General features: G+C 42.0%; 1 protein-coding gene across 2 annotated transcripts in view; it reads right to left on the reverse strand.

Moving 5' to 3' along the window:
* Positions 1-25,984, reverse strand: part of MRTFA (myocardin related transcription factor A) — a 68,014-nt gene that overhangs the window by 15,581 nt on the left and 26,449 nt on the right. For both annotated transcript variants that reach the window (XM_081877595.1, XM_081877594.1), the window contains exon 2: positions 16,587-16,652. In XM_081877595.1, coding sequence (XP_081733721.1) covers positions 16,587-16,593 — 7 coding nt within the window. In that variant the 5' untranslated portion in view covers positions 16,594-16,652. The remainder of the gene's footprint in view (positions 1-16,586; positions 16,653-25,984) is intronic.

Here is a 25,984-nt window from a genome sequence, read left to right on the forward strand (position 1 = left end):
CAATGCTTGTTAGAGAAATATATGCTTAGGATATATTCATTCTTTATTATATATAATGATTTTAAAACAGGTATTAAACCTCTTAATTCTGTTCTAGCCTTTCATAAAGTCAAGAGTCTAAAAATTTAGCATAATAAAGCCTTGGGGTTCTATTAGCAATAACCTTGGAGATAACAGTTCAAGTCTTAGCCATGTTCTTAGCGACCACATACCAGAAAAAGGTAGGGGTGTGTGTGTGTGTGTTTTGTTTATGGAGGCTAAGAACAAAGAAGCAGGGTTAAGACTAGAAGATGTGAGGTGAGACGATCAAGTTGGAATCATGATGCATGCAATCTGGACTTTTGCTACTTATTCTTGGGCTATGTCATGAATATTCCTGTGCATGTGAAGAGGACAATATTGAGACAAACCAGGATTTTGGCAATGGATGTGGGTTGCAATGCAACCTTATGACATTCTGGTTCCTGTGCAATGAGACTTGGTTTTCCATTGTATATAAAGACAGTTCTGTCTCAGTGCCAATTCAGAGAAGGCTACAGAGCAAACCCCCAAAGAAGAAACACTTTGTCTGCAGGCATCTACTTCCTGGACATTTTCAGCATATGGACCAGATCTTCTATCAATTTGGGATGGTTTGAATCCACACAATGGAGTAAGCTCCCATTGCTCTGTCCCAGCTTCTGCCAACCTAGCAGTTCGAAAGCATCCCAGTGTGAGTAGATAAATAGGTACTGCTGCGACGGGAAGGTTAATGGCGTTTCTGTGTGCTCTGGTTTCTGTCACGGTGTTCCCCTGCGCCAGAAGTGGTTTAGTCATGCTGGCCACATGACCCAGAAGAGTGCCAAAAACCCCACAGTAGTCTTTGACTGGCCTTAACCATTCAGGGGTCCTTCACCTTTTTAAACTTTACCTCTGTCATTTTAAATTCACACCCTGGTATGCTGTCAACCTAAGCCAGCTGAGGAAGTAGCCATTTTTACAAATTGCTTAGAGGCACTCTAGGTTTATATAAATCACTTAAATAAATGCAACCCCACACTGTTCCTCACAGAAGGCACACGGACAAGAAAGATTTGATGAAGGGATAATATGACTTCACCAAAGAAGTCTCAGTGTAGCTGAAAATTTCGGCACAAGTAGAACTGAGCATGCAAGATGCATGAAGTCTGACATGTCAACACCAACATTACACACAGCCACATACATTAGTATCTGATCATTTACAGCAGGTCCACTTGCAGACAGGAGCAAGGAAGACAGGTCAAGCACACTTGTCTACCAATACAAAAGTGGTAGAGAATCTAAGGAGTAACGTAAAGAATGAACACCTTCCCTGTCTTTTCTCACCACTGAAGAACTGCCAAGAGAGACCCTATTTTAGGACACTGATCAACTGCTGCTGAGCACTGTACAAGCCTTGGAAGAATCCTTTGGCAGGGCTTTTTCTCTGCCAGATTCCAGTAAGCTCACATTGGCTAGGACTAATAGGACTGCTGTCTGCCAACAAATCTTTTCTCAGCACATTGTGGTAGAGTGCTGGTTACCAGCTGAGTACTTCTAATGTGGAATGGTAGCTTCAGTTGCATAGAGTCTATTACAGTGAGCAGAAAAATCTGGGACTTAGGTCTTCCAATCTACCACCAGGAGCCATTCAGCTCCAGGTTAGTGGTCATGCTGGAACCAATCACAGAAAATGATACCACACCATATCAATACTGCCTAAATAATGCATCTGTTAAAGGTGTGGTCCTTAATAGCTGCAATTTCCTGGCATTTTGGAGCTTGAGTGGACATGGGAAGTCCTTAACACAACATGTCAAACCAAAAGGGTTTTTGTTAATTGAATTCTGTTATTAAGGTGGTCCCTCTATTCTGATTTTGTGTGTGTGTACACACATGGAAGACTAAATAACTTTGTGTGGAGCACAGCAGACCTCTAGTAAAAACATTGTCAGCAAATGTAGATGCAGGATGCTTTTTACAGCACACACATCTTTGAGAGGCTTCTTAATAGTGCTGCAGCTGTGTAAGGATAGGGTAACTGAGAAAAGCTCCTGAAAGAATGCTTTCCACTATGTGCTCCCTCAGTCTCAAAGGTATTCAGAAATACAAGGTATAAGGGTAATTTGGTGGTGGCAACAGCAACCTGTTTAAAGAAAAGTCTGATCACCTACAGTAGAGTAGTAACCAGTGCCAAGACGCCTATGATACCTTTGTGATCCATAGCAAGACAACCAGTAAGAGGAGCTTTCCTGCTATTTATCTAGAAGTAGTTAAAGGTAAAGGGACCCCTGACCATTAGGTCCAGTCGTGGCCAACTCTGGGGTTGCGGCGCTCATCTCGCTTTATTGGCTGAGGGAGCTGGCATACAGGGAGCTGGTCATGTGGCCAGAATGACTAAGCCGCTTCTGGCGAACCAGAACAGCGCATGGAAACACCGTTTACCTTCCCACTGGAGTGGTACCTATTTATCTACTTGCACTTTGACGTGCTTTCGAACTGCTACGTTGGCAGGAGCAGGGACCGAGCAATGGGAGCTCACCCCGTCGAGGGGATTTAAACCGCCGACCTTCTGATCGGCAAGTCCTACGCTCTGTGGTTTAACCCACAGTGCCACACCCCAACAAAAGTCTTTTTTAGTATTCTGAGTGATGAAATTCTATTGTTTATTATTATTGTTGTTGTTGTTGTTGTTGTTATGATGAAAAGGAGTAACTAAGAAGCCTGTTATCTTTCAATTGAACCCCAAAGGGAAATTCTCATTCTCACAGGTATTTCTATGAAAAACACTTGGCATGTGCTTCATCCCAATGCTGGCAGTAATGCAAAGAAAAGAATTCCATTCTTGACCTCTGAAAATGCTGAAGGGAACAAGTCTCTACTTCTCCCACAAGATTCTCTTGGAAGAAACCAAAGATCACTGGTATAGTATGTATTATCAGACTCCATCCAAACTAACCAAACAGTGTACATTTTTCTTGGCTACATAAAAAGTACATAACAAATGGCCCAGAACTGTCAAACAACTCTACCATGTCAGTTAGGAGATCGACCTTTTCTAGCATGGCCAAGTTTATGAACTGCAGTAACCCACACTCTAGAGAAATAGACTGTCATTTTCAGCTTTACATGTTTAAAAGACTTCCATCCCTCAGGATTGTGAAAAACATGGAAACATAAAAGAAATCATTGCTGAAAGCCGTAAGACTAATATCAAGATATGGGTTTTGCCGTGCGCATGCGCAGAAGCGGTCCTCAGGTTGCGGAAACCTTGGGATCTGACTGGACCTCCGGAAGAGATCCCATTCGCAACCGGAGGTACCACTGTACTTGGAACAGGACTTTCTCTGAGTATTTCAGTGGTAGGCTCATGGCCCAGGCTGTGTTTTCAGCTGCTGGGAATTGCAAGTGGGGAGAGTACTGTTGCCCTCTGACCCTGACTATGGTCTTCCCATAGGTTGGCTACTGTGACAACAGGATGCTGAACTAAATGGGCCACTAGTCTGATCCAGCAGGGCTCTTCTGATATTCTATAGGGGAAAAACCCAAGACTTTTAATTACACCTTAATTTAAGCCCAGTGTTAACAGCAGCAATTAAGAGCTAAATCGGAAGAGATTTCATTCCTCGAGTATTATTATTTTAGCACTAGCTGAGAAACAATTCAAAGCCATGAAGCAAGTTGTATGTTTCTATTATGTTCTCTTTTCTTAAAAGATCCAGGTGTCGGTATATTCAAGTGTTGTTCTAGGTAAAACAACAAGAATGAGACACACTAACCTCATAAGTTCAATATTTTAAAGTAATTTAATGGTATCACTACTCGTGTAGATAAAAGCCCATCTATAGGAGCTTACAACAGCTCACAATGTGTTGCCCTGTAGATGTTGTTGGACTTCAACTCCCATCATCCCTAACCATTGGCCATGCTGGCTGGGGCTGATGGGAATTTTTGTTCAACCTTGGGGTTTCCCCCCACAAGTGTTTGGGTTCTCCCAGGTCTGCTGAAACCTTCCTCTTGTGCATGGATGATGTCATTTTGTCTACAAAAGGATTGGTAGCCAGAACTGAGATCACTGTAAGCATACAATATGATAATGCTGTAAGGTTGCCATAGCCCTGTGGCCCCAGGCGACAGATAGGGTTTACACTTGATTTATAGTAGGGTAAACGCACATGCTCATAAATCCAAAAATACTCTTACTGCTAAGCAGTTGGGCTGTATCTGAATAACAGACTCAGAACATTGTTTATTTTTCTAATAGAAAAGCTTTAGCTGCAAAAGAGTTCTTTTTTTCTTTTTTTTTTTAAATAATTTTTATTGGGTTTTTACATTTTTATAACAACAGACACACACACAAAGACAAAGACAAACAAACACACAAATACAATTACATACCCTAAATTTCTTTACCCACTTTCATTGACTTCCCCCCACCCCCTCCTCTTACATCCCAATTCCAAAATTAATTCAGCAAGTTCTTACCTAACCTCTTAAAGATATTCACATTGCTTTTAAAAATTAAATTCTTTTGTTTATCTATATTCAACTATCCAATTCTCTTATAATCATTAATTTCTTTTTTTTTTTAAGGTCGATCTAACTTCCCCTTCACAAATTTTCCCTTTATTATATTAATTATAGGTCACATTGACCAAGTAAAACAAAACATAACATTTTATAGTTCTATTCTCTCCCCCCCCTGCCCCGGTTTCTGTCCCTTCCTAGACAAATGTCCAGAAAACAAACAAAAAATAGTTCTAGCCCGGATTCCTCACGTCCGAGGCGTCTGATTCTCTGTCAGTCCCTCTCTGCCAACTATATTGGTAGTCCTCTTTGATGGTCCTAAGACCCCGAAGGAGTTCAGTCAGAGTCACATCATATTTTCTTTCGTCCAGAATGTTGAAGAGTGTTTGCTGCGAAAGACCATCTAGTTTTCCATACTCAAGAGAGAAGTCCCAATCATGTTGCTTTGTTCTTTCTAGTTTTAATATTCCAAGTACTCCAGGGGCTTCTCTCTTCTTCTTTCTCATCTTTCGCAGGTCTGTAATCCAGAGGTCTTCTTGCTCATACTCTAACACTGCAGATTCCTGGTTGATATTTTCCACTTGTAGTGTCTGAACTCCTTCTTTTTTCTCTGTCAATTCCAAAGGCATCTCTTCCTGCTCAGCTGCAGAATTTTTATCATGCGTCTCCTTTGTGCATTCAGCAGAGTTGTTTGTTTCAGGATTCAAGGTCATAAAAACTTTACTCAGAGCCATACTCTGCTCCTGCAGGATTCCCACGAGAAAAAACATTTTTTCTATCTCCGCCAGTAATTTTCCCTCTGCAGCCATTGTAATGTCACTAATTCCCCCTAGGGGGCTTTCAGTTATTTAGTAGTCCTTTTCCAATAATCTGTTACTTTGTTATTATCAATACTTTGTTTCCAATCGCCTCAGTCCAAATGTATCAGCTTTAATTCCGAGAGTTGTTAAATAGCAAAATTCTTTACTTTGTCCGCCCGTTTGACAGCTTCTTTGACAGCTGTCAAACTCCTTTCACTTCTTCCTCCGGCACCCAAATAGGACACTCCCGGGTTTTTTGGGGGGGATACACACAAAGTTCCAAATTCCCTTTCTCTCCAGCACAAAAATCTTGTTCTATCAAATTTGTGAGAAACTTTTAAATCATCAAAACAGTATTCATTCCGCCTTAATTCTCCGTTCCTTGCTTTGAAACGTCTATAAGTAGAGGGGGTGCGGACTTCCCTTTAACACATCCCCCGATCGTACCGAATTCACAGGATAAAATTTTTAAAGTCCAAATTCCACTACTCACGGGTCCTTTGTTATCCAGTCCAAATTTTGGGAAGAAAGTCAGCGCTCTCCGGCCATGGCTTGCGGCTTCACTCCACTGAGGTAGCGGTCTACTCTCAGCACCACGCCACTCTCCGTACCCTCTCCGTAGCCTTTAAAAAGGCTCTTCGTGGGTCGGGGAGGGCGCTTAAGGTGCCCACCGAGTCACCAAGTCCGCAGGCTTCCGCGCCTGCGGTTTTTGAGGGTCCCCGTGTCGCCGGCACGGCAAGACCCGTCCTCAGTAGAGCCGATTCCCTCCGGAGCTCGGAGGGAATCCGCCATTAGCCGTTCGCGCTAACCCGGAAGTCCAAGAGTTCTTTTTTTCTTGTCATCAAGAGTTCCATTTCGTTTTGCTTTGAGGAATATACACCATTTCTGAAAGCATGTTTAGCTTTAGTGTCATATGCAAATCTGTCCTCAGACAGCACCGTGGATCCCAAACAATCAATGCCTTCCAAGGAGAAAATAAACATAGATCACTTTACTCAGCGCTTTGAAAACAGTTTGCATATACCTGTTTTGCAGCAAAGCATGGGAAATATTTCTCTGGAGACTCCTTGATGTAAGTGAAGATCTGCACTACAGTGAAACCAATCAAAGAGGCTGTTCATGAGCATGGCACAGCTTTGAAGGGTAAGTATTTGCCATAAAATGAACAGAAAATTATATTAAACACTGTAAATATTATAGTAGCTTGCCAGTATCCCCAGCAAAACAGTGAGACCTGTGCCTTCTCTGATTTTAAAATTAGGACATTAGCTACAATCCAGAGAGTCTGTAAAATAAAGGCTTGTGTATACAGTATATCTCATAGCTTCTATTTGTGATGCACCATAAGGGCATGACATTGAAGTAACAACTTTTGAAGCTCTCCCAAATGTGCTTTAGATTTGCAACCTCTGAGTGAGAGAAGAGAGTAGATCAATTTATCTTAATGATGCTTTATAACTTCCCTTCCTTCCTCTGTATCCTTGTTCTTGCAGCACTCTCAGTCATCACAAATATGAAACTAACTTCCTGCAACTGTTGGCACATGTAACCCTGAGGCATGGTGACTGAACCTGGAAGTACCATAGCTCAGTGGATGCAGAAGGTCCCAGGGTTCAATCCCCAATATCTCTAGGTAGGGCTGGGAATGTATTCTGTTGGAAATACTAGAAAGATGCTGTCAGTTGGTGTAAACAATGCGGACCTAGATGGACCAATGGTCCGACTCCATAGAAGGCAGCTTCCTGTTCCACCAGAGCAAACTTGTATTAAAACAAATGTCTCTCTTTGCCAAGATCCTGAAGTTCCCTGTATGTCAGGAACACATAGTTCATTAAGTCTGGCATAATTTGTTATGCATGGTAGCTTTGTAGTTCACATTTAAAGTAAACTACAGCATCTTTCCCATCTAGTTCAAATGGTGAGGAAATGAAGCAGGGCAGAGAAATGTTCCTTTTTAGCAGATTAAAATTATGAGAAAAGGCGAAGACATTTAGATAGCATTTCCTCATTTTTGCTACTTATTAACTGCTTTTGAAACACACACAGAACTTAGCTGAAAGTATGACCAACTAAATCCCAGGAGCCATGGGAACAAATGGATTAGTTTATACATGAAATGTAGATAATACACTTCCAGAAAAAGTTAAAGCTGTTGATAGCTCTGTTTTGTGTTCTGCAAGGATTTGGTTAAAGCGGACTACTGCATTCTGAACATAGCACCACTTTTAAAAAGCTTCATACAACCACAGAACACTAATTCAACTGAATGCTGTATACTGCTGGTTCAGATTGTTCATCTTATTGACCACTATATTGGTTGCAAAAACAAGAAGTCATTTGCAATCATTCTAGCATCATGGACCAGAAAGTCAGCTTCAACCAGACTACAGCAATGTACCATTTACTCTCTCTCGCCAGTATATTTACTCTCAGCTCCCTTGACCTACCAGTCGATAACATTAACTAGTTGTAATTCTCTTTAAAATATGTTTTAAGTACTTGTACGATAGTTTTTCATAGTTGTTAACTAATACCAAAATAGAAACATTCCTTCCTATGTTAGACTTCTTACTAATCCCACAAATCAGAAGGAATTCTACTGAGCAAGCTTAATGATTAAAAGACAAACTGGCTGCATTCAGGCAGAATACTTTTGCTTCCATTTTAGATTGACCACCGCTTGCCATTTCATTTCAGACCCAACAAACTTACTGGTAATTCTTAATTACAGATCTTAATTACAGTTTCTTAAAACAAGACATCTTCATAGTTTAAGAAGCTGGGTTTTCTCAACAAACCATAGTTAACGGTTCAGACATAATGCTGAACTGCGGTTAATCTAACATGGAAGCTTCTGATCTCTTCCTTGTGGAAAGAGGGGAGAACATATGAGGCCAAGGGTTGCCACAGTTCATCCTCATAATGATATATCATTGTTTGGTTTAGTGTTACATGTGAATTGGGTCAGTGTATCTAGGTTTGGACATTGCAACAATCTGTGGTTAATTTAAAAGGAACCAAAAGTTTTCTACACTCTTCATCATGGCTCCTGAGAAGTGGGGGGAACTCATTGCAGCTCATTGTTATAACTCTGAATTTAGGATCATGTATGAAAGACAAGTCTATTATTTCTGCAATACCCCAAGCTGGTAACTTGAAGAAATGTTGTCATTTGATGCCAGGGACAAATGTGAGTAAAGTTAAAAGATAGGTAATCTTGATAGTCTTTTCAAATTCTTGTTGACAGGGTTCCATCAATGTCATTCCTACACTGATCACAAAGGGGCACTACAGAGCAGCACAAGGAGTCAAGGATGGGGTTCCTGCAGCAATGCCCTCTCCATAGGGCTTGTCTCACAACAAGGAGAGAGAGGCAGAGGTCTATGTAAAGCACTAACCACAAGACCACTGTGCTTGCAAGGCTATATTTTCACAATCAATTTCTGTGGATTTCCTTCCTGCTTGGTGGTTTGGAAGTGTTGACAGTATCCAACAACCTGCAAAATGCATAATGGAAGGCACAGGGCAGATGTCTCCTGTGGTTTCACCACATAATTTTATTAAACATGCTCTATAATATGGACACTTCTGTCTTGGAAGATAACTGCACTTGAAGCATGTCAGGAGACTAGTAGTCTTTTTTTAGCCTTATATATAAAACTGTTGTGGAGGCCACTACACCTAATGTTTCTTGTATAGGAGGCGGTGCTAGTTGTGGACACACAACTCAAGTACGGTACAATTCTAGTGATGGTTCTTCTCTGTATGGGTTCTGGGCGTCTTTTTCTCAACACTTAGGTAAGCTTCACAATTAGGGCATCAAGGTAAAACACAGTGCATGGTAACTAGGGCAGGGGTGGGGAACTGAATCCGGCCAGCAGGCCAGATTCATATCCCTCCACCCTTGTGCGCCAGGTAACAGGTGGGCAAGACCACACACCACTCAATCCCCTAACATCACAATAGTACCAGGTGACCCATGTGGTACACAACATTTTGAAACATTGCAAAGTCTTTCCAGATGGTGTCTCCATGCAAACCCCTTTTTCAAGTCTAGGCACATGCCTGGTGTCATTCATTCATTCATTTTCTATGCGGCCCTTCATCAGAGAGGATCACAAGGCATTTTACAATATAAAAACACAAAAATACATAAAAAGCCAAACACTGATTAATTAGCCAAAGGCCTAATTAATATGATGGCAAGTGGATATGCCTTGATCATATCAGCCTTGCGGGCAAATGATAAGGTCTGGAAGGCCTAACTGGGCCTTAGGGACAGACATTTCCCACTCCTGAGCTAGTGTTTAAAAGAAAAATGTATCAAAACAATGTTCCCATTGGACAAAATTCCGGTATCTGCTTTATTCTACATTTAAAACCATGAAGTGGCTAATAATGGTGTTGCAAAGTTTCTGTTATGTAGCCTATATGCTATACTATTTTTTATTCCTCAAAAAACAACCCCAAACCCTTCTCAATGTGAGTTGTCAGCTAATTCTCACAACAACCCTGTGAAGCAGGGTTGGGCTAAGAGACAGTGACTAGTCCAGTAAGCTACATGGCTGAATGGGGATTTGAAGCCAGATTGGTCTGGTCTCAGTAACTACTACGTGACTCTAGTTCTCTACCAAATTCATGTGAAAATTTCAAAATATGAAAGTAGGATACCCAACAGTACCTAATATTCCTCTCTCAGCCTCCTTTTTTGCTGTCATTTGGAGCAGCTAGAAAACAGCTGTACCCTCTTGCACTTGTTCACATTCAAATTTCAGTGCAAATAAGAGCAGTCTCTTTTCCACTTGCACTTGCTGATCTTCTTTCACTTCCTTTTAAGTCAGAGATTGTGAAGGAGTAGGAAAATACTCCTATGGTTCCTCATTGTTCCCAAAATACCACAAAGGATGAGAATCCTGTCTTTCCCTCAAGCTCTCTTCAAGTATCAGAAGACTCAAGGGAAAGGCAAGGTCTACTCTAGTTTGACCAGGTGTTTGGATAATAAAAGTGTGGGAGAGGCCCCTCCCATTTCTTACTTCCTCCACAAATTAGAGAAACCCTTGTCTCTCCCACAAGCCTCCTTGTGCATGCCAGATAACAGAGGAGGAGATTGGCAGCAAGCACGAGCAGAAATTGGCCAGTAAACCTCAATGCAGATACAACAAATATAAAAATCTGTCGTATACTGATCAATCTACTCAGTATCTGTCTACAATTGGAAGGGGGGGGGAGAGAATCAGAACCAAGGGACAACTGTAATCCCCCTGACCTCTCTAGACAATCCTTGAGACTCGCTCTAGGACCCATCTCTTACCAGCCCAGTGGACACCTCTGATTTTTATGTAGCTGGAATGTAGAATGTCATGCTGTACAAATGGAAAAGTCCCAATTTTGCCCATGAAACAGTGCAGCCCTTAGGCTGAAAAGGGTTTCCCATCCTTGAACTACAATGGCTGGTGGTAGAGGCTTTCCTGCATTTCAGACACAGCTTTTTCCAAGCCCTACATGGAGATATCGGGAATTAAGCCTGGGATGCCTGCATATAAAACACGTGCCACTGAGCTATGGTCTTATCCTTGATACTCTAGTTGAGTTCTGTGTGACATATACAGTGGTACCTTGGGTTACAGATGCTTCAGGTTACAGATGCTTCAGGTTACAGACTCTGCTAACCCAGAAATAGTACCTCGAGTTAAGAACTTTGCTTCAGGATGAGAACAGAAATCACGCCACCGCAGTGTGGCGGCAGCAGGAAGCTCTATTAGCTAAAGTGGTACCTCAGGTTAAGAACAGTTTCAGGTTAAGAACAGACCTCCAGAACGAAGTAAGTTCTTAACCCGAGGTACCACTGTATGCTGGCTTTCAAGAAATGAAAATGTTAACTTCATCTAGAAATGGTGCTTTTAAGTTAGCTGCTTGAGATAGCCACAATGCATTAGGAAATGCTGAACTGTAGAGTTTATGCAGGTTTACTCGCTCCCAGTCTGACAAAGCCCATCACGTTTTACAAGTTTACTCAGGGCAAAATAATATTTCACTATTAGCATACCAAGAAAGTTAATGAAGGCACACAATGTGGTTTTAATTCCACTAGTTTAAAAAGTAAAAGAAGTAAAAGTACAGCCAACAGCTTGCATTATTCTAAAATGAGATGGGTTGTTTTGAATGGGTATTTAAGCAAGCTTAAGTGTACTTGAGAAAAATAAATGTAAAAGCTTCCTATTTTTTTCTGCTCCAACCTCAAATGAAGATCTGTTTTGGAACAAACTGCTCTGACCTCAAATCTGTTCTAGGAAGAATGCCCAAAAATGCAAAGATAGGATCCATTTAAGTGAGTAAAAAGGAACCTATCAGGTCCTTGACTGCAATCCTTCTCCTCCCTAGGCATTTCACAAGTTGAGTAAGTTCATAAATGAACTATATATCTAGAATATGCAGCCCTCAACCTTTCCTTATACATGCTGAACTGTTTAAATTAAGGAAGTTTAACAAAATACTCATATAATCTGAATGAATAGGATTGGAGGACACAACAAGCAGAAGCGTCTCGCCTTTTGTGGTTTCTCTAATTTGCAACACTGCCAAGTTAAAATGAACTAAAATAATGTAAATTCAGTCCTCTTCCTTCTCACTCTGGTGATTAAAGCCTTTATTGTTTGTTTATCATGTGCCTGTTTTATCATGTGCTTGTTTATCATGTGCTTGTTTTATGTAAACAATTTTGGAAGAGAAACCCAGAAGGATCAAGCATGGCTTCCCTCAAAAGGAAGGTCAAGGAGTGTCATTATAACATACCTGAATATACTTACACTGAACGTGCACAGAGACAAAGATGGAGGACAATTTATGCATTTCTATGCATTTATGCATTTCCGTGTGCGGCGCTGGTGCTGGCTCACCAGATGCAGCTTAGTCACGCTGGCCATGTGACCCGGAAGTGACTTCGGACAGCGCCAGCTCCCGCCTCTTGAGCGAGATGAGCACACAACCCTAGAGTCGGTCACGACTGGCCCTGATGGGCAGGGGTACCTTTACCTTTACTATTATGGCAGCCACTATTCTATACTAGGACCAGCAAAGGTGCCTTGATTCTAAATTTCCATTAAGATTAGCAATAGTCAATCTCTACGGTTTTATCACACTTTAACATAACACCAGGGCTGTAGAATCAGGGCTGAACTATGCAAACATGGGCTAGTTCAGTTCTCCAATGCTTTCATTAGAACGAAGTATGTATGCATAAAAAGGTAAAGGGACCCCTGACCATTAGGTCCAGTCGTGGCCAACTCTGGGGTTGCGGCGCTCATCTCGCTTTATTGGCCAAGGGAGCCGGCGTACAGCTTCCGGGTCATGTGGCCAGCATGACTAAGCTGCTTCTGGTGAGCCAGAACAGCGCACGGAAACGTTGTTTACCTTCCCGCTGGAGTGGTACCTATTTATCTACGAGCAGTTCATGCTTTCAAACTGCTAGGTTGGCAGGAGCAGGGACCGAGCAACGGGAGCTCACCCCGTCACGGGGATTCAAACCTCCAACCTTCTGATCGGCAAGTCCTAGGCTCTGTGGTTTAGACCACAGCGCCACCTGCGTCCCATGTAAATATATATTTAAGCTATTTATAAACCACTTAATCACTGAAGTTTCTAATCTGGTTTCACTCTGGAACATAACGGGGGGTAGGGGGTAAAACCTGACCCTCATCCCTGTCACTGGAATCACTGTGACACTGGAACAAGCCAGGCCTCCATCTCAACTATCTCCTTGTGCCCCTATACTTTATCCCAAAATGGTTTCCAAAAATAAAGCACTGTACTGGGGGCTAAACCAACCTGCCAACCATAACAACAGGAGGACTGGCCTCCATTAACAAGGCCCTCTGTATACAGAGATGCACAGCACCCGACAGCCCCTTCCTCTATACATGCATGCTTTATTATCAGAATGATGGGCATTTAACTAATAATAATTAAAAGTACAGTATATAGTTTGAATCACAGCATACTACACAGAATGCTTACTCTGTGTATCTATGACAATGATTGGGAAAATGTACACACACACACACACACAAAGAAAAATTATGGGGAATGATGGGAGTAGTAGTCCAACATCTGGAGGGCCACAAGGCCCCCATTCCTGATCTATGCTACAGGTAAACCCTAGCAGCCAAGAGACCTGTGCCTGATAAAGTGTAGTCAATAAACACAAAAGAATGCAAATAAGTAGGTCTGAAATAAGAACTAACTAATGAACCCAAGTAGTCAATCAAAGGTTTTTATCAACCTCCACTCAACCATAAAGCTCGCTGCGTGACTGTGAGCCAGTTACACTTTCTCAGCCTATCCTACCTCAAAGGGTTGTGGTGAAGATAAATTTATGTACGCTGCTTTGAGCTAACTGAAGGAACGGTGGGATAAAATATATTTTGAATGGATATGGCACTTCATTGATCTAGCAATGACTACATATCATAGGAAGGGATGACAAGGGCTGTGTGGACTCCTGGCAGAAATCTAAAGCCAAGGTTTTGCTTGCTGTCATCAAGGTGGAAGGCACTGGTGATACTGCTGCCTGCTCCTCCAGTCAAAAGCCTGGCCAACCAGTGGGGAAGACCGGGTTGGGGGTGGGAGGCAGAAAAGGATGGGTACAGTGGTGCCCCGCAAGACGAATGCCTCGCAAGACAGAAAACTCGCTAGACGAAAGAGTTTTCCGTTTTGGAGGTGCTTCGCAAAACGAATATCCTATGGGCTTGCTTCACAAGACGAAAATGTCTTGCGAGTTCCTGCGGGGTTTTTTCTATTTTCCCCCTTTTTTCTAAGCCGCTAAGCCGCTTATCCGCTTATCCACTAAGCCGATAAGCTGCTAAAAGCCGCTAAAAGCCGCTAAACCGCTAATCCGTCAATGGGCTTGCTTCGCAAGACAAAAAAACCGCTAGACGAAGAGACTCGCGGAACGGATTCTTTTCGTCTTGCGAGGCACCACTGTACTGGGTTCCTAGAAGCCCCTCTTGCTGCTTCTCACTGAAGCACAATAGTCTGGGTAAGGGCAGGCAGGCAGGCTGTGGGACCCCAACAGCTCCACCCACTGCTAGAAAGGGAAATCCCCAGCACTTTGGAGTTGCTTCCTCACAGACATGGCCTGGGTCACCTTCATCTCTCAAATTTCAATATACAAAAAATAGCTGCACACACTGACATTTAAAATGAAAATTAGATATATCTTATTAAAACACTATGAACTGAAACCTACTTCTTTTCTTCCACATCCCCTCTCTTCCATTTAACACCCCCCCCCCCATGCAACAATATAATTCTTTGGTCTAGAACAAATATTTATTCTGATCTATCCAATGTAACAGAGTTGTATGTGTTTTACTTTCTGTTTAAAAAAAAATCCTGGAGAGTATACCTGAACATTTAAAAGTGTCCATTAACATTCTAAATCTAGAATTTATTCATGTGCAAGCTTAACTTATCAATAAATAAAGTAAAACTGATGGTTAATTGACTGGAAGTGTTTTAAAATTGAATGGCAGCCCACAAATGAGACATGAGGATGGCAGTGAAGAAAGGGAAAGGTGAGCTAACCCTAGTTTTGCAATAATACATTTTCAACTAATGGTATTCTGTTTTATTTGCTATCAATCTATTCTTGACAAGTTTTTTAGACTCTCTCTGCAGTAGAGGAATAACATTCACTAATCTGCTTGCAAAATATGTCCATTTATACTGAAAAGATCAAGTTTTATATTAGTTTTCTGCCTATAATACACCTATTCGAAACACCTGATTGCTCTTAAATTTGTTTACATCTAGTGCCATTGCCCACAAAGCAAGCCAGGATGCATACAGAATCCAGACTCCTGCCTATTGGAACTACAGAGGCAGCACCGGAAATAGCCCAATTAGCTGCTGTAACACTTCAAACGTATCCGAAAACTTATCAAATCCATTATAAAGAAAATCACTTGGAAAACAGTCATTCAACATGCAATTGCTGCTGCACATTTTACTACGGTTGTCAATACTGAAATTAAAGATGCTGAGCAGGTCAGCATGAGGCACTGGGGAGTCTGTTAGAGCACCCTTTACACTGGGGTTCTGTTTGAAACCCCTTTGCTCACGAAAGGCACAAACAAAGCAGAGAATCATGGAACAATTTTTTAGAATTTGACAAATTTTATATACATACCAACTAAAATCATATGTCTGGACATGAAGAACAGAAACCAAAAGTGAACGGAATAATTTACTAGTATCGAGATATAGGAAAATATGTGTGCAAGACAGGGCCCTCCAAACTCCTCTTTATTTGCTTTTCAGCTTTTAGAGAGCCAGGAACTTCCCCCAGAAACAACTGTGTACTTCCAACTAATCAACAGACAAAAATGTTTATAGGCCAGCTTCACATAAAGTCCCAGTTGTTATTGCAACAGCTAGGACTTGCAAAATAAAATGTTGATATATCTGGATGCTGCTTATAACAGGAACAAAGAAAATCCTTCTAACCCAAAATGAGTGGTCTAGTACTCTTGTAGCAAAACAGCAACATGATATTGGTACACTGAGCCGATGCTTGCACAATTCTTAGCAGAGCCAACACCTTTGTAAAGGCTTCAAGGCAAATACACTACAGAGCATGTAAAAATAATTCAACTGCTTTTCTACTTCTCCTGATGCATTTGTCTATTTGATCATAACTTTTCATACACTAAAAAGTTATTTTCAAAGCGTTCCTTAGCCCTGCATATATTCATTTCACCATTGACTTGAGCCACACCTAATGAACAAGCTATTGCAGCACTTGTCACCATGCAACAAAACCTGCTGCCTAAAGGCTACAGTGAAATTCTAAACAGTAGCAAATGCAGAAAAAATCTTTGTTGCATGAACATTTTATAGCCAGGGTACTACTAAGCATGTGTGCAGCCACACTCCCAGCTCAATGGCAGGAAGAATGCTAAGAAAATGACTACCATGCACCCAGTTTTTCACATGTTTCTAGCATGGCAACATCTTCCCGTAAGTCCTTCTTTATCAAGTAATACAGCCACATCTTACTCTGTGCAGCAACCAACTTCCAGAAAATAGATGCTAGGGTACCAGTCCTAGAAATTAAAAATGGCACAAGGCTCCACACACCGTACATGGGGACTGAAGTGGAATGGATCTTGGAAGGGCAGATGTTTCAAAGCTCTCTCTCATCTCAAAAAAAGACATAGTGTATTCAAAGAGAAAGAAGAAGTTTAAACAAGTTATACTTACGAGGCATGATCCCTTGGCTAACCAGCTCCTCGCGTGTTCGTCGCTGCTGGAGCTTCAACTGTAGCACTGCAATGAGGCAGACAAAGAATTAAGTGAGGAACAGGTTACTGTGACATGCCACAATGCAGAGCATATTTTTCTCTTCATTTTCTTTTCTTTTAGCTCCAGAACATTAGTGTGTAGGAGAGAAGCCCTGTCATCCCCACCCAATTCTTAACTCTTGCAATTGCAGAAGTGGCCTCAGGCAGCAAGGTTTCCGTATTCTGCTGTAGACGGCGGGGAGAGGAAGTTACAATGCACTTTAGCAGGTTGATAAAAAAATCCACAGAGTATGAAAACAGGGCCTGTTGCTCAACAACTCCTGCAGCACCACAGTCCTTTGCAAATAATGCAAGTATAAAAACATGGGGACCACACAAACAGACTCTGATCCAGTAAAATGCAGAAATTCACATTTACCGAAGTTTTTATTCATGTACACCTAAATTTATCACTAACAACTATACTATCAGTTGCATGGCTTGTCCCTATTTCTTACAACCAACAGATTGTACCAACACTGTTTTCAAAAAATGAGATTCCAAGAAAAAATCCTTTTAAGGATTTGAAGAGTTCAGCGTAAACCAGCTACACATTTATACTGAAGTGCACATAACATGGATCAGTTCCTTCTGAATCTGAATGTACTTTAATTATCCTCACAATCCATAGAGTTAGTGACACAAGGTATATTTTATGTACTCTCTCAATGTATGCTTACAAATCATAGTGTGGTATTAAAATATACTAGAAATTGTGAGAACAAAACAGAAATAAATTCTGAGTAGCATATCTGCAGGAAAAGGTATTATGTTATGTGTATCTTTAGACATTTTTCTATGCAGAAATAGGGACAATGATAATGAAGCTGAGTATACCCATAGCTATGCATACACACAATATGAATGTGATATATGCAAATCATGTTGCAATTATGTGCTTATAGAAGGTGTTGACACAAGTTAGCTGCCCCATTTAACTGAAAAATTATTCTTGATCTGGTCCTCCACGCTGTGTTAAGAGGCACCAACTAAAGCTGTTTGGGCTGTTAGGGTTTGAAATTAGCAGGGCACCAGGAAAATTTTGCGCCTAAAGATTCTCCATTTGTGAGCACCTCAAAAAGTCTGGGTGCCATTTTTTGCGCCTGGCTGACACTCAAGGATTAGTGAAATGTATGTGCTTTGAAGCCTCAAAGTATATGTTAAGAACAGACAATATGTTAAGGAGTTTAACAATAAATAGTGTTTTGAAAACACCAAATTAAACATGTAAAATTTTTAAAGTGTGATATTAACAATGTGTCACTTATGTGAATTGCACATTAATTCATGCTTATCAAAATAATAAATAAAAAGTGTTGAGGACCATCCACCCCCACCCCCCCGGTGGCGACTATTCTTTTGGCGCCCACAACCCAGGTCCCAGAAGCCATTTGGCTCCTAGTTTTTCTATCCCAGTTTCTAACACTGGTCATGGTAATATAAAACCCAACTTTTGTGCGGCCTTTTTATGATTGTGCAAGTTTTGATTTCCTAAAGATTGAAATATATGGAAGACAGAACTTTTTTTAAATTGCTTTCATAAGTACAAGGCAATCATTTGTTAACTATTCAAGTGACACCAGTATTACACAAGTAAACTTAAAGTAATTCTGCAAGATGACAACATACAAGCATGTTTGTATCACATCCTGAGCGCCAAAGTTTGCAAAAAAGTTACAGTATAAACAGGGATGAAGTCTCTTTAGAAGAAATATAGATCAAACATATTTGAACATCATAGACACATTCAGAAATAATTTCCAGAGAGGCAAGTTGTTTTAGTGTGTTGCAGAAAAAACAAAAGAATATTGTGGTACTATAAAGATTAACACATTTATTATGGCATTAGCTTGTCTGGACTAGTCTACAAGTATACGTCTTTGAGGTATTAAGTACACATTTCTATTTTGCCTTCCTTTGAGACAAGCATTAAAAATAATCTTACTGCCAAAACAGTGCAGCAATCAAGTGAAGGCACTGAAGGGTGGGTCAAAATAGTACAGCATGAACCGTTTGAATCGGAAGTGAAAACACCCATTGTAACCAGATGAAAGTATACGAGAGGAACTTAAGGTATGCTGAAAGTAGTTACTCAAGAAGCCTGCTAGAATGTAATGCTGAAAGGCTGCTGTCAAGTAGCATACGCTTTCATGCTGAAGAGAATGTAACAACTCGTCTAAAATCGTTAAAGCTGCTACGAGTCTATTGCTAGCTTTCCAAAACCCACTTTGTTTTAAAACACTGTTTTTAAATAGTTGCATTGTTGAAGTTTATAAACACTGCCCCAACTCAAAATTCTGTTTGTGCTCTGATATGTGTGTAAACTGGTATGGGGCTACCAGTTCCTGCTACTTTAAGCTTCTAGGTAACAATCCATCTTGCATCCGGCCCACATCCCCACTTCCCACTCTTTCCAATCGCCTGCATCACCAACAGGCCACACAAGAGTTTATATCCTGCGCTGAGTGCTTTTGCATCTGATAGCAGGTCTGAACCATTTCCCTTCCACATCCTTTTCGGTAGCTAACTGAAAGCGTTTCTAAACTAAGCCTATAACCCCCGCCCCCACTTGGAACTCTCTATGTTTGATTAAAGTAGGCAGTGTCACTTCAGGCTTGCGGGGTGAACCTCAGAGTGAACCCTCTGGCCACCACTGCAGTGGGCGACCCCAGCTCCTCTCTCCTGCTCTAATGCAGTGTCAGTGGGCCTCTCCACAAATGACAGCAGAGAGGACGAGGAGGTGGCAGCCAAGGCAAATGAAGAGGAGGATGAAGGAGCAGCAGCAGGAGCACAGAGCGAGAAGTGACGCTCAGCATGTTAAATTAAGTAGGCACTGCCCTTTGGTGATCAAATTCTATTAAGACTACAGTGGTACCTTGGGTTACATACGCTTCAGGTTACAGACGCCGCTAACCCAGAAATAGTACCTTGGGTTAACAACTTTGCTTCAGGATGAGAACAGAAATCGTGCTCCGGCAGCGCGGGAGGCCCCATTAGCTAAAGTGGTGCTTCAGGTTAAGAACAGTTTCAGGTTAAGAATGGACCTCCGGAACGAATTAAGTACTTAACCCGAGGTACCACTGTATTAACCATTCTGTTTTATACATTGTGAAATTGTGATCATTTTATTTATGTTTTGTAAATTTGTAACATTTAAAACATAATAAATAAATGCAACATTATTTCACCTCAAGAGGTAGTTGGGGCTTGTCAAGCTGGGAAGGCAGCCCATCTAGGAAAAGAAAAACTGATCTTAAAAGCTAAGGAGGAAACCCTATACAAATCCAGACTGGAGTCCCTAAGACAATTGGATGGTGCCTTATATGCTTCCTTCTGGCAACTCCTACGGCCAAGCTGGTGCCAAACATATTGCTCTGCTTTCCTTTGGACCACCATCAGCGAGGTGGGGGGTCTTGTCATCTGGGCAGCCCAGGACCTCCACACACACTGCCCAGGCTTGCACCCTACGGTGGTCACTTGGTGCTGCTAACACAATGGTTTGACTTCACCCCCAGAGGCACACTCCATTATTTCTCAAGACAGATGGATGCTAACATCAATTTCAATTCAGCACTAACTGCTAAGCTACCAATGCAAATAAGCCATTTAAAGAGCTCCAAACCACCCTCCCATCCCCAATTAATCTGAACTTTATTTGAAAAGGTTATATTCCTTTCTTGCTATGGTGACCCTGACAGCTAGCAACCAACTCATATGAAATGTTCATATTCCCTTCTGAATCATGAGTGCTCATAAAACATACTCAGCATAGAAGGTATTTGGTTCCAAGTGTGAAACCATTAAGAAATAAAAATTAAGGAGCTTACAGTGAAATTGCTGAAAGCTCAAAGTGCTAACCAGCTTTTAAATGGATTCATAAAATATCGTTTGCCATGTCCAAAAAGAGTAGAATGCGGCAGAGACCCAGAGTTATGCACTACAACAACAACAACAACAACAATTTATTTATTTATATGTCACTCATCTGACTGCCCCAGCCACTCTGGGCAGCTTGCAACAAAAAACAGTAAAAACACAATACAACATCACACATTAAAAACTTCCCTGAATGCCAATGCTTTCTTGTAGAAAACATACAAGCTTCGATCTTAGATTGGAGGTGCTCCCAAGCTTATTTAGAGCAGTCTTTTGCCTTGTACATGAAACATGATGCCATTCTAGAGAATAATACTTTAATCCACTGAAGGCCGAGGGGAAATGTGAACTGTCTATGCACTTTGGCAGATTATATAGTTAATAAACATTTAAGTGAAGCAGATTGTACACACCACCTAAAGAGTCATGGCTGTGTATTCCATCAGCTGGAAGAAGATAAGCAATAATTGGTATTACAGTTTAACAACTGGAATAAGGGGAAAGAACTTGCACTCATTTCAATTTTACAGTGTATATTTTGAAGAGCTCATCAATCTTAAGCATCAGTCAAAACTTATAGAAAACTGTTTGCTTTACTACATCTCACACTCCATTCCTGGTTTTACTTGAGTGCAGGAACTACTGCTGCTGCAAAATGCCAGGAGTTTCTTTACAGCTTCCTTGGCAACCACAGTAAGGAAGAGAACTTGCTGATTTACTCTGTAATATCTTTAGGAGACACTCGGGGCAAGACACCCTATTTATATTCATGTCAAGGGATTATACCAATGCAAAAATGCTGAGAAAAAATGAACTACTTCCCGTTGGGCTATAAAGGGGTGGCTTACAAAAGCAGATATGAAATGTAGAAACAGAATCAGTTCCTTTAACTGCATTTTACTCAGTTCCAGTTGGTGGAAGGAAATCTCCACCTCAAACCACGGTGATTTAATATTTGCATTTCCAAGCTCCCAGAAATCTTCCTAAGAAACAAAACAGTTTTTACTTCTGAAAGATTGCTAAGACAGCTGCCAGTAAGCAAACCAGGCATCTGTTCACATTCTTACAGTGCTGCTGAATACAACCACAGTCCCTTGCAAATAGACAAGAGACACACACTTCAAAAGCATCAAGGAAAACAGATGCACTTCAACAGCCTTCATACCAGATCCTTCTCCCCAATAACTTTTAGAATTTGAGAAAAATCTCGAATATATTTTCATCCATTTCCAACAGCCTATTTTGCGCTTTCCCTTGAAGCCGATCTAGTGATAAGGAACCCTTTTACTAAAGGTAGAACAAAAAAGATTCTAAAGAGGAGAACCTGTGAGAAAGTTCCCTAAAACTCAAGTTTTTGATCCTTATTATGTAGTCAAAACTATACTATCCACAAAAAAGAGGGGGATATCATCAAGCTTGAATGGAAGTGCAAAAATACAAAAAGGTATTCTATTTTTTTAAAATGTAGGTCCCACTTGCCTTATTCTATCTCCAAAGAAAATTATTCCCTTTGATAAGGGAAAGGAATTCCAACACTCAAATCATTAGTGTGACTAATGAGTTATATGATCTTGTTGACTGTGTGTCATACTGAGTTTTAAAATGATAAATCGGGAATTATCAAGCTTTCTACCCTCAAGGCAAAACCTGAGATGGCTGGAAATTCCTGAGGTGCATCATCACACAACAGAAGAAGACTTTGGTACAATCAGCTGGCCGTTACTGACATCATGCTATCTAATCCATCTCTGGATACTGCTAAATTCTTTGCCATGGCACTTTCCTTGTAGCAAGGAGTTCTATAGCTCAGCTTTCCTTAAGCTTAGTACAGACATCTGCTCTGGAGATAAGGTACAACCTCTACATTTGGGGCCAAGTTTGCCGATCCAAAGTCTGATTCGGAGTAGGAGAATGTTTTTTCTTTTGTTTTCCCCCTCTTCCCATCCCTACGTGCATCTCAAAGTATTTTACCCATCTCCTACAATTTCTTCTCCCATTCTCCTTTCAGACTCAACTTGTACCGTAACCCTACCCCCACCAAAATTACCTGTTTGTTTCATCCAGTGGCACTGAGACCCACTGGCTGATGCTGGCCAACTGTTTCAGAAACACTGTTCTGGGTAATCTGTAGATTCTTCAAAACTTTATTTAGCACTGTGGCCTAGGATATCTGATTATGCCAAGGGTCGGGAACCTTTTCCATTCAGAGGGCCACATTATAGCAAACATTCCAAGGGCCATGTGCCAGTGGTGGGCATGGCCACACACACACACACCTCAGTCTCCATCCTGGCCAGAAAGAGTTGTTTTCTCAGTTCAATGACATGTTCCAGCAAAGTAAAATCACTAGAGGAGGGTGCAGAGCAGGACCAATGAGGGTGTTTGGCCAGGGCAGAGTCCCAAGGGCCAGGTCAAGAGGGATGCATTTGGCCCCTGGGCCCAAGATTCCATACACCTGATCTATACTGCTAATATGGTTAAGTGGGTGAAATTCTGGACTAAGACTAGAAGTTCAGATTCAAATGCCCACTCGATCATGAAGCCCATAGTGGGCCAGCTGCTCTCTCTCAGCCAAACCTACCTCACACAATTGTTGTGAGGGGGAAAGTGGAGAGGCAAAAGAAGACCCTGCATGCCACCTTCAGCTCCTTAGGGAAAAGGCAGAATATAAATGTAAAACATGTAAGTTGGTTTTAGCTAAATGTACACTTCCCCAAAATAAATAATACCTTTGTCTTGAAGAGATGCTTTGATCTATTTGAACTGACACTAATTAGTACAGCAAGAACACACTCAGTAGTTCAACAACTTCAAGAGACATACAGTTCCTTTTGTTTTAATTTTGCAAGCCACCCAGAGGACACTGTCCTGGGGGTGGCCTAGAAATCTTTTTAAATAAATTAATATTTTTCTGCTGATCGTTTGCATTTGATGTTGCTGCAATAACAGAATACAACAAAGCTTGAAGAAGTTAATAAATCTATTGTGAATGAAACAGAAATCTTACTTTTATACAAGGTTAGGCTTCAAGGTATGATACGCATCATAGCACAAATGGACCACTATGAAAGTAGCTCAGTGCTTGGGACTGGCCCTAACAGTGCAGTAGAGGTTAGCAAATTATCCTAATTAATCAGAACCCATAAAGATAAAGAAAAGGGTTTATTCAAGTTGTGGCCTCCACTATACATGGTGGCAATAACTGAATAAGTATTTGCTTAGCTTCATCAGACAACACTTTCCCATTAAACCAAAATCTGAAATTTTGGTTTGAAATGAGTTTCCATTTCTGGATTGGAGGGCAAGCACTAACCATTGTTTGCCATTTCAGCTGTCACAGCAAGACTAGAATGCTGACAAAGTTCACAAACAAAAAGGCTTGCAATAGAGGTATTACAGTATTATATTAAATGAATTACACTTCATAGGTTAAAAAAAGGACCCAGCTGAAAGTCCGACCGGTCGATCGCGGGGGGGGGGCGGTCCCTGGTCGATCGCCATAGTGTTCCAAAACACACACACACAACAAACTTCTGGCAATGAGAATGGGTAGATCACAGCCAGTCTTTTTATACTGTGAGCAGATCACAGTCTCTTGGGAGTTGGACATGCCTGCCCTAGAGGGAATACTAATAGTGGCTGGTTTGATAATTGGGGGCATGCATAGCTGGGTGCGTGATGCGTGTGCAGACTGCCTTGTTCGCCCAACACAAAAAATGTGGGTGCTGCACACTGTCTAGAGAGCCTGATAGTTTGTGGGAGGAGTTAGTGGCTGTGATACCAATGAAGTGAGGAAATGTAAACATGAGGTCCTGGAAGTGAAATTTAGGCTGCTAGGTAGGATGTTGAAAGCAAGGACCTTCTGTTTTCTCTGAAATGCTACCCATTCCAAGTGTAAGACCAGCAAGACAGGCAGGCACAGGATGAGAGTCAGAAGGGGCACATTATAGTTCCTGGTGCAACTGGACTTCTCCGCGACCCTTCCCCTCTGCAGGGAGGTGGGACCAATTCGGATGGTCCGCCCCCGCCACTTAATGGATCCAAATGGTTTCCAGAGAGTGGTAGGGGATGCCTTATCCCATGTTGATGGCCTTTTCAGCTGATTCCCTGGTGGCCCGCTGGAATGCGGAGTTAACCAGGGCTATCGACTGTCTGGCTCCGAAGCGCCCTCTCCGATTGCATGGAGCCCGGACAGCTCCGTGGTTTTCTTCGGAGCTGAGGGCGATGAAACAATCGCTGAGACGGCTAGAGCGTCGGTGGCAAAAAACTCACTCCGAATCTGACCGGACACAGGTTAGAGCTCAACGTCGAGCCTACCAAGTGGCGATAGCGACGGCGAAGAAGACTTTCTTCACCGCCTCTATTGCATCTGCAGAAAATAGTAGCAGGAGACTTTTTCAGGTGGTTCGTAATTTAACGGAACCACCTTTACCACCGGGGCTTTGTAAAGACCCCAAGATCTCCTGCAACGATTTTGCAAAGTTTTTTGCAGATAAAATCACTCATATTCGGAAGGAGCTAGACACCACCGTGGGAGCAGGGCTGGGGCGGGAGAGTGCTAGAGCTCTGTCTGGTCAAGTTGCATGGAATCGATTTCAATCCATTACCCCCGAGGATGTGGACAGGCTGCTTGGACGCGTGAAACCAACCACCTGTCTCCTGGATCCTTACCCATCCTGGCTAATAAAAGCAAGCCGGGAAGGGCTGGGCGATGGGCTCTGCGGGGTGGTGAATGCTTCTCTCTGTGAGGGAGCATTCCCAGATCCGCTGAAAGAGGCGGTCATCAAACCGCTTCTTAAAAAACCATCTTTAGACCCGGCCAGTATGGCCAACTATCGCCCAGTCTCAAATCTTCCATTCTTGGGCAAGGTGATTGAGCGTGTGGTTGCTGAACAACTCCAGGCACGCCTGGAGGATGCGGACCATTTGGATCCCTTCCAATCGGGATTCAGGCCTCATCATGGGACTGAAACTGCCTTGGTCGCGCTGGTTGATGATCTCCGGCGAGCTAGGGACAAAGGTGAGAGCTGTTTCCTAGTTCTGCTGGATCTCTCAGCGGCCTTTGATACAATCGACCATAACATCCTTCTGGACCGTCTAGAGGGGCTGGGAGCTGGGGGCACTGTTATACAGTGGTTTCGCTCCTTCCTCCTGGGCCGTGTTCAGAAAGTGGTGGTGGGGGATGAGTGTTCAGACCCCTGGGCCCTCACTTGTGGGGTGCCTCAGGGTTCCGTCCTCTCCCCCATGCTTTTTAACATCTATATGAAGCCGCTGGGAGAGATCATCAGGGGGTTTGGACTGGGTGTCCATCAATATGCAGATGATACCCAGCTCTACCTCTCTTTCAAATCAGAACCAGTGAAGGCGGTGAAGGTCCTGTGTGAGTGCCTGGAGGCGGTTGGAGGATGGATGGCGGCTAATGGATTGAGGTTGAATCCTGAC

This window comes from Podarcis erhardii (assembly GCF_964252035.2).
Source record: "Podarcis erhardii genome assembly, chromosome: 10".
Classification (NCBI taxonomy): Eukaryota; Metazoa; Chordata; class Lepidosauria; order Squamata; family Lacertidae; genus Podarcis; species Podarcis erhardii.